Consider the following 12,135-nt stretch of genomic DNA (forward strand, 5'->3'; position numbering starts at 1 on the left):
TTCCATTTCTTGCTCTCTCCTCCTTCTGATATTTTATGATGCAAATGTTGGTATGCTTGAAGTTGTCCCAGAGGCACCTTAAACTATCCTCATTTTTTTGGATTCTTTTTTCTATTTGATGTTTTGATTGGGTGTTTTCTGCTACTTCATTTTCCAAATTGCTGGTTTGATTCTTTGCTTCATCTAATCTACTGTTGATTCTTTTAAATGTATTCTTCATTCAGTTATGTATTCTTTATTTCTGTTTTTTTTTTTTTTAATGTTTTCTATCTCCATTTTTGTTTCCTATCTCTTTGTTGAAGTTCTCTCTGAGATCATCAAGCATCCTTATAACCAGTGTTTTGAACTCTGCATCTGGTAGATTGCTTGTCTCAGTTTTGTTTAGTTCTTTTTCTGGAGCTTTGTTCTTTTCTTTCATTTGGGACATATTTCTTTGGCTCACCATTTTAGCTGCTTCCTTGTGTTTGTTTTGGTGTATCAGGTAGAGCTGCTATGTCTCTCAGCTTTAGTGGAGTGGCCTTATGTAGTAGGTGTCCTGTGGGGCCCAGGGGCACAGTCTCTCAGGTCACCTGAGCCGATCCCTTGTGTGAGTTGTATGTGCCCTCCTCTTGTAGTTGAGCCTTGGTTGCTGTTTGGATATCAATGAGATGGATCGACCCTCAGGCTGATCAGTTGTGAGGACTGGCCACTGACTACAGTAGAGGAGCTATTGTGCAAAGGCTGACCTTGCAGAGGAGAATTCACTTTAGGAGAGGTCTAGTGCCTGTCAGTCTGCCCTTTGTATATGTCATTTGTAGAGGTGGTTGTAGGGTGCTCTCATGAGGTCTGAAGCTGGCCACTGGGTGTGTTGGTTCTGGGGCCTCTTGGGGGTAGTAGGCTCTGTTTCAGGTTAAGGTCAGTTGCTGCCTGCTCTCTGCCTGGGGCCATTTGAGATGAGCTACAAAATGATCTGAAGATGGTTGCCTCTTGTACTGAGCTTGGAGGTACCTGAAGAGGCTAAGGTGTGAACAGAGGCCAGCTGCTACTACTGCCGGGCTTGGGCTGCTCAGCAAGAGGTAAAGGGCACGCTGAGGCCAGAACCTGCTTGCTTGGGGTTTGTGAACCTTTGAGAGATTTTAGGAAAGTCCATAGCATGAGCCGAAATAGGCCATTTGTATAGAAAAGTCACTAGAAGTGGCTTGGGTAGGCCAGCAAGTTGGGTGGGGTAGAGTCTCAGGGAATCAGATGGCTGAGGAGAATAGTGTTAGCCAGGTTGATGGAGACTCGGATATGGCCCCCACCTACATCTGCACACTGGGTGGAGGGATAGCTCAACAAAGGAATAATGGCTTCTGCCAGCACTTCTGTCTGGGAGAAAGCTGCCCCTCCGGCCCTCACTATGAAGTCAGACAATTCAGTTTCTCCCTATATGTCCTTGGCACCATTAGCATTGCTGCCTCAGTACTGGAGCTCAGAGTAAGTGAGTCTGTCAGGGAGTAAGTCCGTTTGTGGGCCCTTTAAGAGGAATGCCTGGGACTCCAACTGCCCTCTGTCTCACTCAGCCACAATCTCCACTGTTTTTCACAGCCAGAAGTTATGAAGACTTCTCTCTCCAGCACTGGAACCCTGGTCTGGGGAGTGTGGTGTGGGGCTGGGACCCCTCGCTCCTCCAGGGGAACCTCAGCAGCTGAGATAGCCCTTCTGATTTTTAACTGCTACATGTGGGTGAGAGACCAGACCGTTCTGAGTTTCTGCTCCTTCTACCAGTCTCAATGTGACTTCTGTAAATCCTTAGTTCTAGGACTTCTGTTCAGCTAGACTTCAGGTGATTCTCAATGATGATTATTCTGTAGTTTAGTTGTAATTTTGATGTGACTGTGAGAGGAGGCGAGCACAGTGTTTACCTGCTCTGCCACCTTGACCAGACTCTCACGCATTCTTTTTTTTTTTTTCCACACATTCTTAATAGAGGCAATAGGGAGGCAAAAATTTGTTCCTGGAGGTGAAAAAAATGTTACTCTTTTTACGTGTAAAGCACATATATACATACACAATATGGATATATATATACAGTTTATCTATGGTATTACAAGTTCATGGGAAGGCGATTAGGAAAAAATCTGAAAAGACTTCTTAGGATAGGTGATAATGAAATAAAGGTGATAAACACAGCCCTAGTTCAATTTTTTAGTTTCTATTCATGCAACTTCCTCAGAAAGAATGACATGTGTGGCTCTTTTAAACGAGCCACAGAACTAAGCGACTTTATACGTATAGAGGGAAAACATTTGGAAGCTCGCAGAAGCTGAGGATACAATATAAAAGAGATTTAGGACTAATGTCAGCCCCTTGGCTATAACTGCTACACAAACTCAAAGGGACTCAGCCAAGATCACTGTCAGTGGAAGCACCACAATTTCTAAGTAGAAGGGGCTTGGGGGAGGGGTCTTCCTGTTGCAAAAGGGGCTTGAAGCTATGTTATGCCACTTTACACAAGATTGAGGATTTTTCAATTATTGAATGTAGTTGACTAAAGCCTTCCAAGTCATTCTTATATGTACACAGTCAAATAAATTTCTCTCTTCTCTACTCCTGAGTATCTTTTTTCTTGAATATGTCTGGCCTCTCACTGTGACCTCAGATCCCACTTGTTTAGAGAACATCACACATCTTGATTGCTTGACATTGCACATTCATGATGCAAAAATATTCTGATCCAGAATATAAAGATTATTTCTATTGCATACAACCAGCTAAAAGGAAAGTTTTAAGATTAAAAATTCAACAAATAAATTTTTTAAAAAGTTTCTCTTTGAAAAATTTTACATCATTTTTCTCCTTAATCTACCAGAGAGCAAACCTTCCTAGGTTCTCAGTTTTGGGAAATGAGTGACTAAAAATCTCTAAGAGTCATTTTCTGTTTCTTACTGCTATAAAAAAAGCCCCATAGATGAGTGAAGGGCAGTTTGTGCTCACAGGAAGCCACATGCCCTTCAAAGGCACCTGTCTTTCTTAGTGCTGTTTCTTGAACAAGAAGCACAGACCTTCCTCAGAGCCACTTTCAGAAAAGCAAGGTAAGTGGGGATCGGAACATTCCCAGGGCTTCGGGCCATGTACAAATTTCTATACAGGTGTGTGGACTTTGGAAGCACTGAAAGCTGGCCAGCCACTCGCCCAGTCTGAACACTCAGGCATCATGATCATTCTAGGGCTCACATTTGGCTTCTATCTTGGAGCTCACACACTATCTGCCTGTACTCACACCCTCCGAGCCCTCATCTGATGGGTATTCATTTATGCAGGGCTCTCTCCCTGCACACATCTGGCCTAAGTCCACATGCTTAGAACACGCAGACAATTTTCATTAAACATATAAACTTTTCTGCTTCTTGCTTCTATTAAGATGTCCAGGTCAAGAAATGCCACACAAATAAGGACTACAGAATAATTCCAAATGTTTATCAGCTATGTTTACTTTTATTTGTTCTTCTGATAATTTCCTAACTCCTCGGCCTCTTTTATTTCTTTAATTTTCACTGGTAAAATGGTGCAGAAAGACTAGAATTGTTATTCATTTAAATAGAATTGCTATCCGTGTAACACTTATTTTTGGAGACCCTGAGATGCACCAGGTCTTCGCCATCCATTTGCAGGAGTAAACCAAAATGTCTCTTGAAAAATACAGGGCTTAGGTGTTTGGGCGAGCGGTTGTGGTGGTGGCAGGTAGCGGGTAGATGTGAAGAATTACTGAAGAATGTGAATAAGATCTTAATAAGGAATGTCAGGCTGCCGTTAAGAAGGGAGCAAGAGCAGGTGGCATTTAGTCAGAAAGCCCTATATCTGAATTACTTTGATTCATGTATGAATATGTATATAACTTTAAGAAGATTTTAACCTCATCTGCCAGTTTAGATAGGAAATGAAAGTGGTTGTGAACATGTGTGTAACTTTAAGTAGGTTTTAACGTCATATGCCAATTTAGATAGGAAATGAAGATGGTTGGGGAGGTAGAGATTTTATTTCTGGCTCTGATGTGCCTTTTCTACATCTGTCATGCTAATTCCCACCCTGATTAGATTCAGTGCGTATGTAGTTTTGATGAAAAGACCAAAAATTTCCATCAATTTACTGCAAACTTCTGAAGAGCCTTGACAACAGATTTGGCGCATTAGTGTCACATTGGCCCAGGAGAGGCTAGCCACCCAGGCTTGGAAGGCCAGGCATGTTCCCAACCTAAGATGATGCTCTAGAGTGAACATGGAACTCGGCAGTGGTGCGCTGGAGCCCACTTGCACAAACTCTCAAGAGCTGATTGTTAAATATTCAGGAATTTTGTAAGGCAGTTGGTAGCTTGACCTTGGCCATGGTGGGAGTGTTTATGCCATGAAAACCAGCAAAAGCCATAAATCAGAGAGAGCCCTTGCACTGTAAATCCCCTAGACGTGGTTTGTCAGCATATTACTGGGACTTGGAGCCCAAAGACCAAGTTCTGTACAAAGCTGTGTGGTCTATGGAAGTCATTTCATCTCTCTGAATCTTTCATGTGTCACCTACACCATGGCTCAGTATGACTGCTTGGCTTAGACTATCAGATTTCTGTTGGGGGTGGTGGGGCTGTGGGGACAGTAAATGGATAATACTGGTGAACGTGCTTTGCAATCTATAAAGTGCAAAGCATGCAGGAGAAATTAGAATTTTTCTACAAAGGCAAGTGACCGTCCTGATTTCCTTTTAGCTTAATGATTAAATAAGCAATCACTGAATTTTTGGAGTTACAGTCTGAAACATGAGTAGATTTTTTTAATCTCTCTTTTTTTCTTTTATGTCAGAAAGTCTTTCAGTGCACTGCTGTTGGGACTATCAACTGGTCTTGTCATTCCTGCAAGTGACTTCAGTAACTCCAGATTATTTTTTAAAAATACATACATGAAAAATACCTCTTTGGAAAGGTTTTACTATCCTCACTTACATATTAGAGAACCGAAGCTCCCAGCAGAGGGGTAATGCAAGTGGCAGAGACGAAATTTGGAATGTGCCTGACCCCTAAGAGCGAGATTATTTCACTTGGCTGCACTGTCCTGCAAGGAACAGAGCCGTGCAACTTGGGAAGGTTGGGAGGGATGTGGAACTAGCTGGGGCAAAATATTAAGTAGCTGTGTTCTGCATTCAGGACTGTTTTGATTTGTTTTTGTTCTTAAAGAAATCTCGTTTGCTCTTTCCCTCATTAGCTTCCTCTGGTTGGCCTCAGATTTTCCTTGAGGAGCCTGTAGGTTTGAAAATGAACTCCACGGAGATAGCGGAAACGACCCCGGATGACAGCCTCTATAGCAATTACTATCTCTCTGATAATATCCCCGAGCCTTGCATCAAAGAAGGAGTCAAGGCATTCGGGGGGCTCTTCCTGCCTCCTCTCTACTCCTTGGTCTTTCTGTTTGGTCTGTTTGGAAATTCCATGGTGGTTCTGGTCCTGTTCAAGTACAAGCGGCTCAGGTCCATGACTGATGTGTACCTGCTCAACCTCGCCATCTCGGACCTTCTCTTCGTGCTCTCTCTTCCTTTCTGGGGCTACTACGCTGCAGATCAGTGGGTGTTTGGATTAGGTCTCTGCAAGATTATTTCCTGGATGTACTTGGTGGGCTTTTACAGTGGCATATTCTTCATCATGCTCATGAGCATCGACAGATACCTGGCGATCGTGCACGCGGTGTTTTCCTTAAGAGCCAGGACTGTGACGTATGGGGTCATCACCAGCTTGGCCACGTGGTCAGTGGCTGTATTTGCCTCCCTCCCAGTCCTTTTATTCAGCACTTGTTACACAGAGCACAACCATACCTACTGCAAGACCAAATACTTGTTCAACGGCACGAGGTGGAAAGTTCTGACCTCAGTGGAGATCAACACTCTAGGATTGGTGATTCCCTTAGGGGTCATGCTGTTTTGCTACTCCATGATCATCAGGACCTTGCAGCACTGTAAAAATGAGAAGAAGAACAAGGCAGTGAAGATGATCTTTGCAGTGGTGATCCTTTTCCTGGGGTTCTGGACACCATACAACGTGGTACTCTTCCTGGAGACCCTGGTGGATCTAGAGGTCCTTCAGAACTGCGCCTTTGAAAGACACCTGGACTATGCCATGCAAGCCACAGAGACCCTGGCTTTTGTTCACTGCTGCCTTAATCCAGTCATTTACTTTTTCCTGGGAGAGAAATTTCGCAAATACATCATACGGCTCTTCAAAACCTGCAGGGGCTCTTTCATGCTCTGCCAATACTGTAGGCTCCTCCCAATTTACTCCCCTGACACCCCCAGCTCATCTTACACACAGTCCACAGTGGATCATGATTTCCATGATGCTCTGTAAAAAATGAAAATGCGAAAGACAGAGTTAATAAGCTTCTCAAATTAAGAGCTTACTTAAAATTGTATTATAGGAAGAATTCCCCTGAGCAAGTGTCAGCAAGAAGACTTACATCCATTGCAGAAAGTAGGGCTTCTCACCCTTCAGTCAGCTTCTCCTCTTGCCACATGCCAGTTCAGTCCTGCAAGAGTTCACCCAGCCCGAGGTGTCCTTCCCCACCCCAGGCTGGCCTGCCGGGATGAATAAACCGAGAAGGATTCTGAGCAGTGTTGCAAAGCAGTTATAAATAATATTGGAAGGGGAAGACCATTCTCTTCTAACCTGAATTGATGGAGTTCTCCTGAGGGAATCAGAGAGAATTGACTGGTGGAAAAAATCGCTACTTCCTAGCTTTTGTGGAACAATATAAAAAACTTTGACATGCTGTCCTAGTGTTTTTTCTAATAATATACCTGAAGCCAGATATAGTCCATGAAGCCAGGTCTACATGGAAATGAGTAGTGAAGTAATGAACTTAGATCTTGATTATTTTATTATAAAGGATTATTTGTTAATGGAAGCCAAAGTATTTATGCTAATTCCAAGTGTAAGATTATAAAGGCATTATAAAGTATGACAATGCTTCCTTTATCATTTTAAAGGGCCTGTCTCCAAGTGAGGCAGGAATAATCAACTGAAAGTTATTGCTGATGTGACATAAAAATGACTGTCAAAAAATTACAAAATTGTGAAAAGTGTCATCCACTCTTTTTAAAATATTGGCCCTGGTTTTTAACTTTTGGATGACTCAAAAGGTCATTCTTAGAAGTCATTTTAATTAGGTAATTAATCATTTTATATCATGAAGAGAAATCTCTGTTCTTACTCACAGCCTTAATTAATCACAATTAAGCAAAGACATTAACAAAGCTAGGCATACTAGCTTTGTAGCACCTCCGAAAACAAAAACCTATCTTGCAAACCATTAACTGAGTTAATCAGTTAAAACAGCTTCTGCAAGTTTACACATTATCGCATGCTCTGCATTGATAAAGAATGCATTTCTAGAAAATTTACTTTCAGAAAAGTGATTTTTAAAGGTACGCTGATGTTGCCTTAATAGAAAAATAAAATAAAATAAACTTGTATATAATACCACAGAGCCTTTTTTCCTGCTCATGTTTGTGTTTGATCTGATGCAGTTGAGAATCCGAGTGGCCGATGTCCCCCTTGCCTCGCTTACTCATCTTCACCACAACATCTATGTGACGAAGATCATACGGATGTGCCCGAGGGGAGGAATAGAGGGTTCTCTCTTAAGATTTCCGCTTGGAGTGGAGAATGGAGTCACTATTGTGTTATAGTGCCCCTGGAGATTAGAGCGGATAAGAAGTGAAGGCTGGGCTAGGTTCCTAGGCAGTTTCTTTGGAAAACCTCTGCATGGTATACTAGGGTCTGCCAAATCCCAGCTCTGTGCATTCCCTTTTGAGCCTGAGCATGTGACTTTCCTCTCTTAGCCTCAGTTTCCTCTCATCTGTAAAGCAGAATATATTTCTGAATGATTGAAAGAAAGAACTCAGACAATTAGTGCAAAGCACCGATGTTCCTAGGTCATAGAAAAAAGGTGGTTTTGGATTAGCCCAGCCAGCACTTCCCTTTCTTGGCAGAGCTTGTAATTTTATTCAATTAATCACAGTGAGAAGGAAATTTCAGGATATCAAAAGACAAAGACTTGGCCAAAGGGGTTTTACTATCCCTTCATTCCTCATCACTTAAACTGCTAAGCGAGGGTGAGGTGCAGACCACGCAGATTCCAACCCTCCCCGCAAGGATGGGGTCAGCCATCACCTCAAGTCATTTAGGGCTTCGCTTGTTCAAAGTTGAAGGGATATTTCCTTGGGATGGGAATTTAGAATCTCTAGTGACGCCCAAACACAACCCTCTGAGAACACTGAAAAGCAAGTTCCTTCCCATTCAGTAACAGAAACATAGATAAGCAAACCATCATGATTTCTATACAAAAGTGGGTTGAACTATAATTTTTTTATCAAACATTTGACTCATTCCTTTCTTGTTGCAATGTGCCTAGGGAACATTGTTGCAATGTTTCTAGGGAACACAGACTAGATATAATTTGTTTAAGAACAGTAGAAACAGGTTTGCTTTTGGGGTGATGTAAATGTTTTGGAACCAGACAGAGGTGATGGCTGCATAACATCGTACATTTTTAAGTGATTACTTTCATAATATGTGAGTTTTACCTTAATAATACTCTCACCAACAGCAAAAATAATAATAGGAAGTAACCCTATCAGTATCTGTCCCATAGTAGGCATTCAAATTATATTGAATAAATAAATATCATCTGCTTCTTAGGAGCAGGAAAAGTGCAGGATGATGTCAAAAGGCCATCTAACCTTTAGGGTGGTTTTTCCTAAGAAACTCACAACAATGTGGAACATTTGATATAATTAATTTCTACTCGTGGAATATTTATTTTGTGCCAAGCAGAATGTGAGAGAATAAAAAGATAAAGGAGGAAGTTCTGCATTCATTGAATTTACAATCCGGTGAAGGGAAACACAAACACAAGATCAATCATAACGCAAGCAGGGCAGATAATAATAATAGAGTTACAAACGACATTTGCTTTGGGACCCAAAGCAAAGGAGAAATGGATTTAATTTCAAATTTGTATAAATACGATTAGCTTTTGAAGTGGGCTTTGTTAAAGGAGCATGATTTTGATGAATGGAAGGGAGGAAGAACATTCTAGACTGATGAAATAGCATATGAAAAAGGCAGGGTGGTGTTACCAGTGTTTGGGGAGAGGTGAGTAGAATTTTGTAGTTAAAGTGAATATGTTTGGGATGGGGAAAAGGAGCAAACTAGGCAAAGATGAGAGAGATCAAAGAAAAATTATGGACCTAAGAGGCTCCAGTTTTGAGCTACTGAGTCAGCTGCCATCCCATATTAAACTTGAAAAGACCGTTAGTGGATGCTGCGGTGTGCCGTCCTTGTACCCCCTGTTCAGGACTGAAGCATTCATTCTACAGCTACCGGAAGTATTAACAGCTGACAGTTTGTCCCCTTTCAGGATTGTCCTCCATGGGTGCAGTTCACATCCAGTGACTGGACAATGATGGGAAACAAACACTTACCTTCTTGCCTTAATTTGGGACAACTCGGAAGAGCCGGAGCTCCCTCTAAGATTAGCTGAGGCCTCTACCTCTAACTTCCTTCATGCCCTGACAGGTGCTGTTCCCCAGAGGACTCCCCATCAAATCTGTATACAAATCTCTGAGTCCCAGAGTCTGTTTTCAGGAACCCCCATCTAAAATGAGACTTTTTGGATCACATGTGGGAAAAGTGAGCACGTAATATAAATGGAAATTGACCTCAGTTGTGGGAAAATGAGGAGGCATAACCTTTGCATAAGGGATGTCCTTCATTCATTGCCCTCCGACCATCAGCCCTGATTTGACTCTTAGTTCCTATGCTTCCATTAGTCAGTCTCATCTTGGCTCCTATAATTTGCCAGCCTCAAACCCTGAAGCATCTTCCCTAAAACTGCTCTCTTTCAGTTATGGTCACAGCCCATGTCTATCTTTGGCCATGCCACAGCCACCTGGCATCCTATATCATGTACCTGTCAGTGACTTTCTTGGTTTAAATGGGCCAGACAGACCTCCACCCAATTTTGTGGTCACAATACTTTACTCTTTAAAAGTTTACGATGGCTCCAAATGTCCCTTTCAGAAATTCACCAAGTGCTTTCCTATATCGAAACTCATTTCAGCCTCTTCTTAAAGCAAATAAGGTTGGTTTTATTACTCTCAAGAAACCTAGGTCCAGTTTCTAACCATGAATTAGACTAACTCCACCAATGAGAACTATCATCTAACTATCTAGCAAAATGCTTAGCACAAAGCAGTTCTTCAATTATTTTTATACTGAATGAATGAATTTCCTTATCTCTTATCAAGTTCTCTGGCAATTCAAGTTTCTATTTCACTATGCAAAGTTCACCAGTCCTCTCTCCAAAATCCCCATTATGTTTCTAATAAAACTTTATGTGACAGAGTTCAAGGATTGATTGAATTGCCTCCTAGTTCCAGAAATTAGTGGGCGGTCTTTGGGTCAAAAATTACTTGTTTAAGACTTTTGGTATGAACATAACTGTGGAAGTCTGCGTTTTTACCTCCTCTGAGAAATCGTAAAATAACAAGAATCAAGAATTTGAAACCCACAAACTTTATTCTCGATCAAACTCGGAGAGATATATACTTTTTAGACTCCAATGTATATACTTACTGTCTTCTAAAAGCAGCTGATATCAGGCAAAAACTGTGTGGGAAAAGGGGGAGAAAGGGGTGGTGAGAGCGTGCAGCAGTGACGGACCTCAGAAAACACTACGCAGTACATTTCCTGAAGGGGCAGGTTGTCAGGTTCAAGAGCTGAGATGAATAAAACCTTGGTCAGAGGCCTTCCTAGTCCCACGTTGGTTCAGAGAAGCAGAGGAGGTGGATTTGCCAAATTTCAAATTTGCAGGAGGCAGTCTGTCTCTGGGGCAGTAGAAAGAAGAGAACCATCGGGCTGTGAAAGCGGCTAGCCTGGAAAACTACTGGACGCTCCCCGTCTCCACACACAAACGCGAGCATATTTAACAATTTAAAGACAGACACTCTGAAAAATAATATTCACTATAATCATAGGAAAACTATAAAAGTATAGAAATACAATATTTCATTATCATGATCAAATATATCTATCCCAGCTCAAAATGCTTAATGGGGCACCCCAGAGTCATTTCAGCAAAAAACGAAAGAAGACAAACATGTCTGCTATCACCACTTCCATATAACACCCACCACACTGCATGTAGTCGCTCCATTTTATAAGAGTAATAAATTAGAGGTATAAAAATTGGAATAGAGGGACATTCTACAAAATACCTGGCCAGTATCCCTCAAAACTGTAAACATCAAAAATAAGAAAAGTATGAGAAATTGTCATAGCCAAGAGGAGCCTAAAGAGATAACTAAATGTAATTAGTTCTAGAAGAGAGAAAGGACATTACTAAAGACTAGGAAATCTGAACAAAGTACGAACATTTGTTAATAATAATGTATCAATATTGATTCATTACGTACCTAACAAATGCTCCATACTAATGTCAGATGTTACCAATATGGGAAATTGTGGTATATGGGAGCTCTCTGTACTTCCTCCACAATTTTCTGTAAATCCAAAACTGTTATAAAATATAAAGTTTATTTGAAAATTGAAAAAAATAATGTATCTCCAGTTGCAATGATAATATAGGGTAACTGGAAAACTCAAGAGAATCATCTGAAAAAACTATTATAAACAATAAGGTAATTAAGCAAGTTAGTAGAGGAAAATATTAATATATCCAACTCAATTACATATACATTTATAAATAACAATCGGTTAGAAGATATGATGAAAAAACAGACCCACATTTTGAAAGAGAACAGAAGAAATCTTAATTAAAAATATGTATTATATACCTGTAATATATAGGAAATAGATATAAAACATTTAAAAATATCACTTTAAATCTATTACTTGACTCCAAAATGATCTAGATGAAAAGGCCTAGATGTTTTTGTATAAGAAGATTCAATGTTATAAAAACATCAGTTCTTCTTAAGTTAAATTATTAAATAGAATGTTATTCTTCAAGACACATCGATGGTTCTTTTAGGCTACATAACACTGATTTAAGTTCATGTAAAAATTAACAGGAAAGAATAGCCAGGTCCACTCTGAAAGAGAAGATCAATGATGATATA

At 40.8% G+C, this 12,135-nt stretch overlaps 1 protein-coding gene across 1 annotated transcript; it reads left to right on the plus strand.

The window, feature by feature from the left end:
- Window positions 1–2,263: 2,263 nt before the first annotated feature.
- Window positions 2,264–10,880, plus strand: CCR4 (C-C motif chemokine receptor 4). The gene is made up of 2 exons (XM_011362404.2): window positions 2,264–3,053; window positions 5,208–10,880. The coding sequence occupies exon 2, from the start codon at window positions 5,258–5,260 to the stop codon at window positions 6,338–6,340; it is 1,083 nt and encodes a 360-aa protein (XP_011360706.1). The 5' UTR covers window positions 2,264–3,053; window positions 5,208–5,257; the 3' UTR covers window positions 6,341–10,880.
- Window positions 10,881–12,135: the final 1,255 nt, after the last annotated feature.

The sequence above is a fragment of the Pteropus vampyrus genome, unplaced genomic scaffold, assembly GCF_000151845.1.
Source record: "Pteropus vampyrus isolate Shadow unplaced genomic scaffold, Pvam_2.0 Scaffold1, whole genome shotgun sequence".
Classification (NCBI taxonomy): Eukaryota; Metazoa; Chordata; class Mammalia; order Chiroptera; family Pteropodidae; genus Pteropus; species Pteropus vampyrus.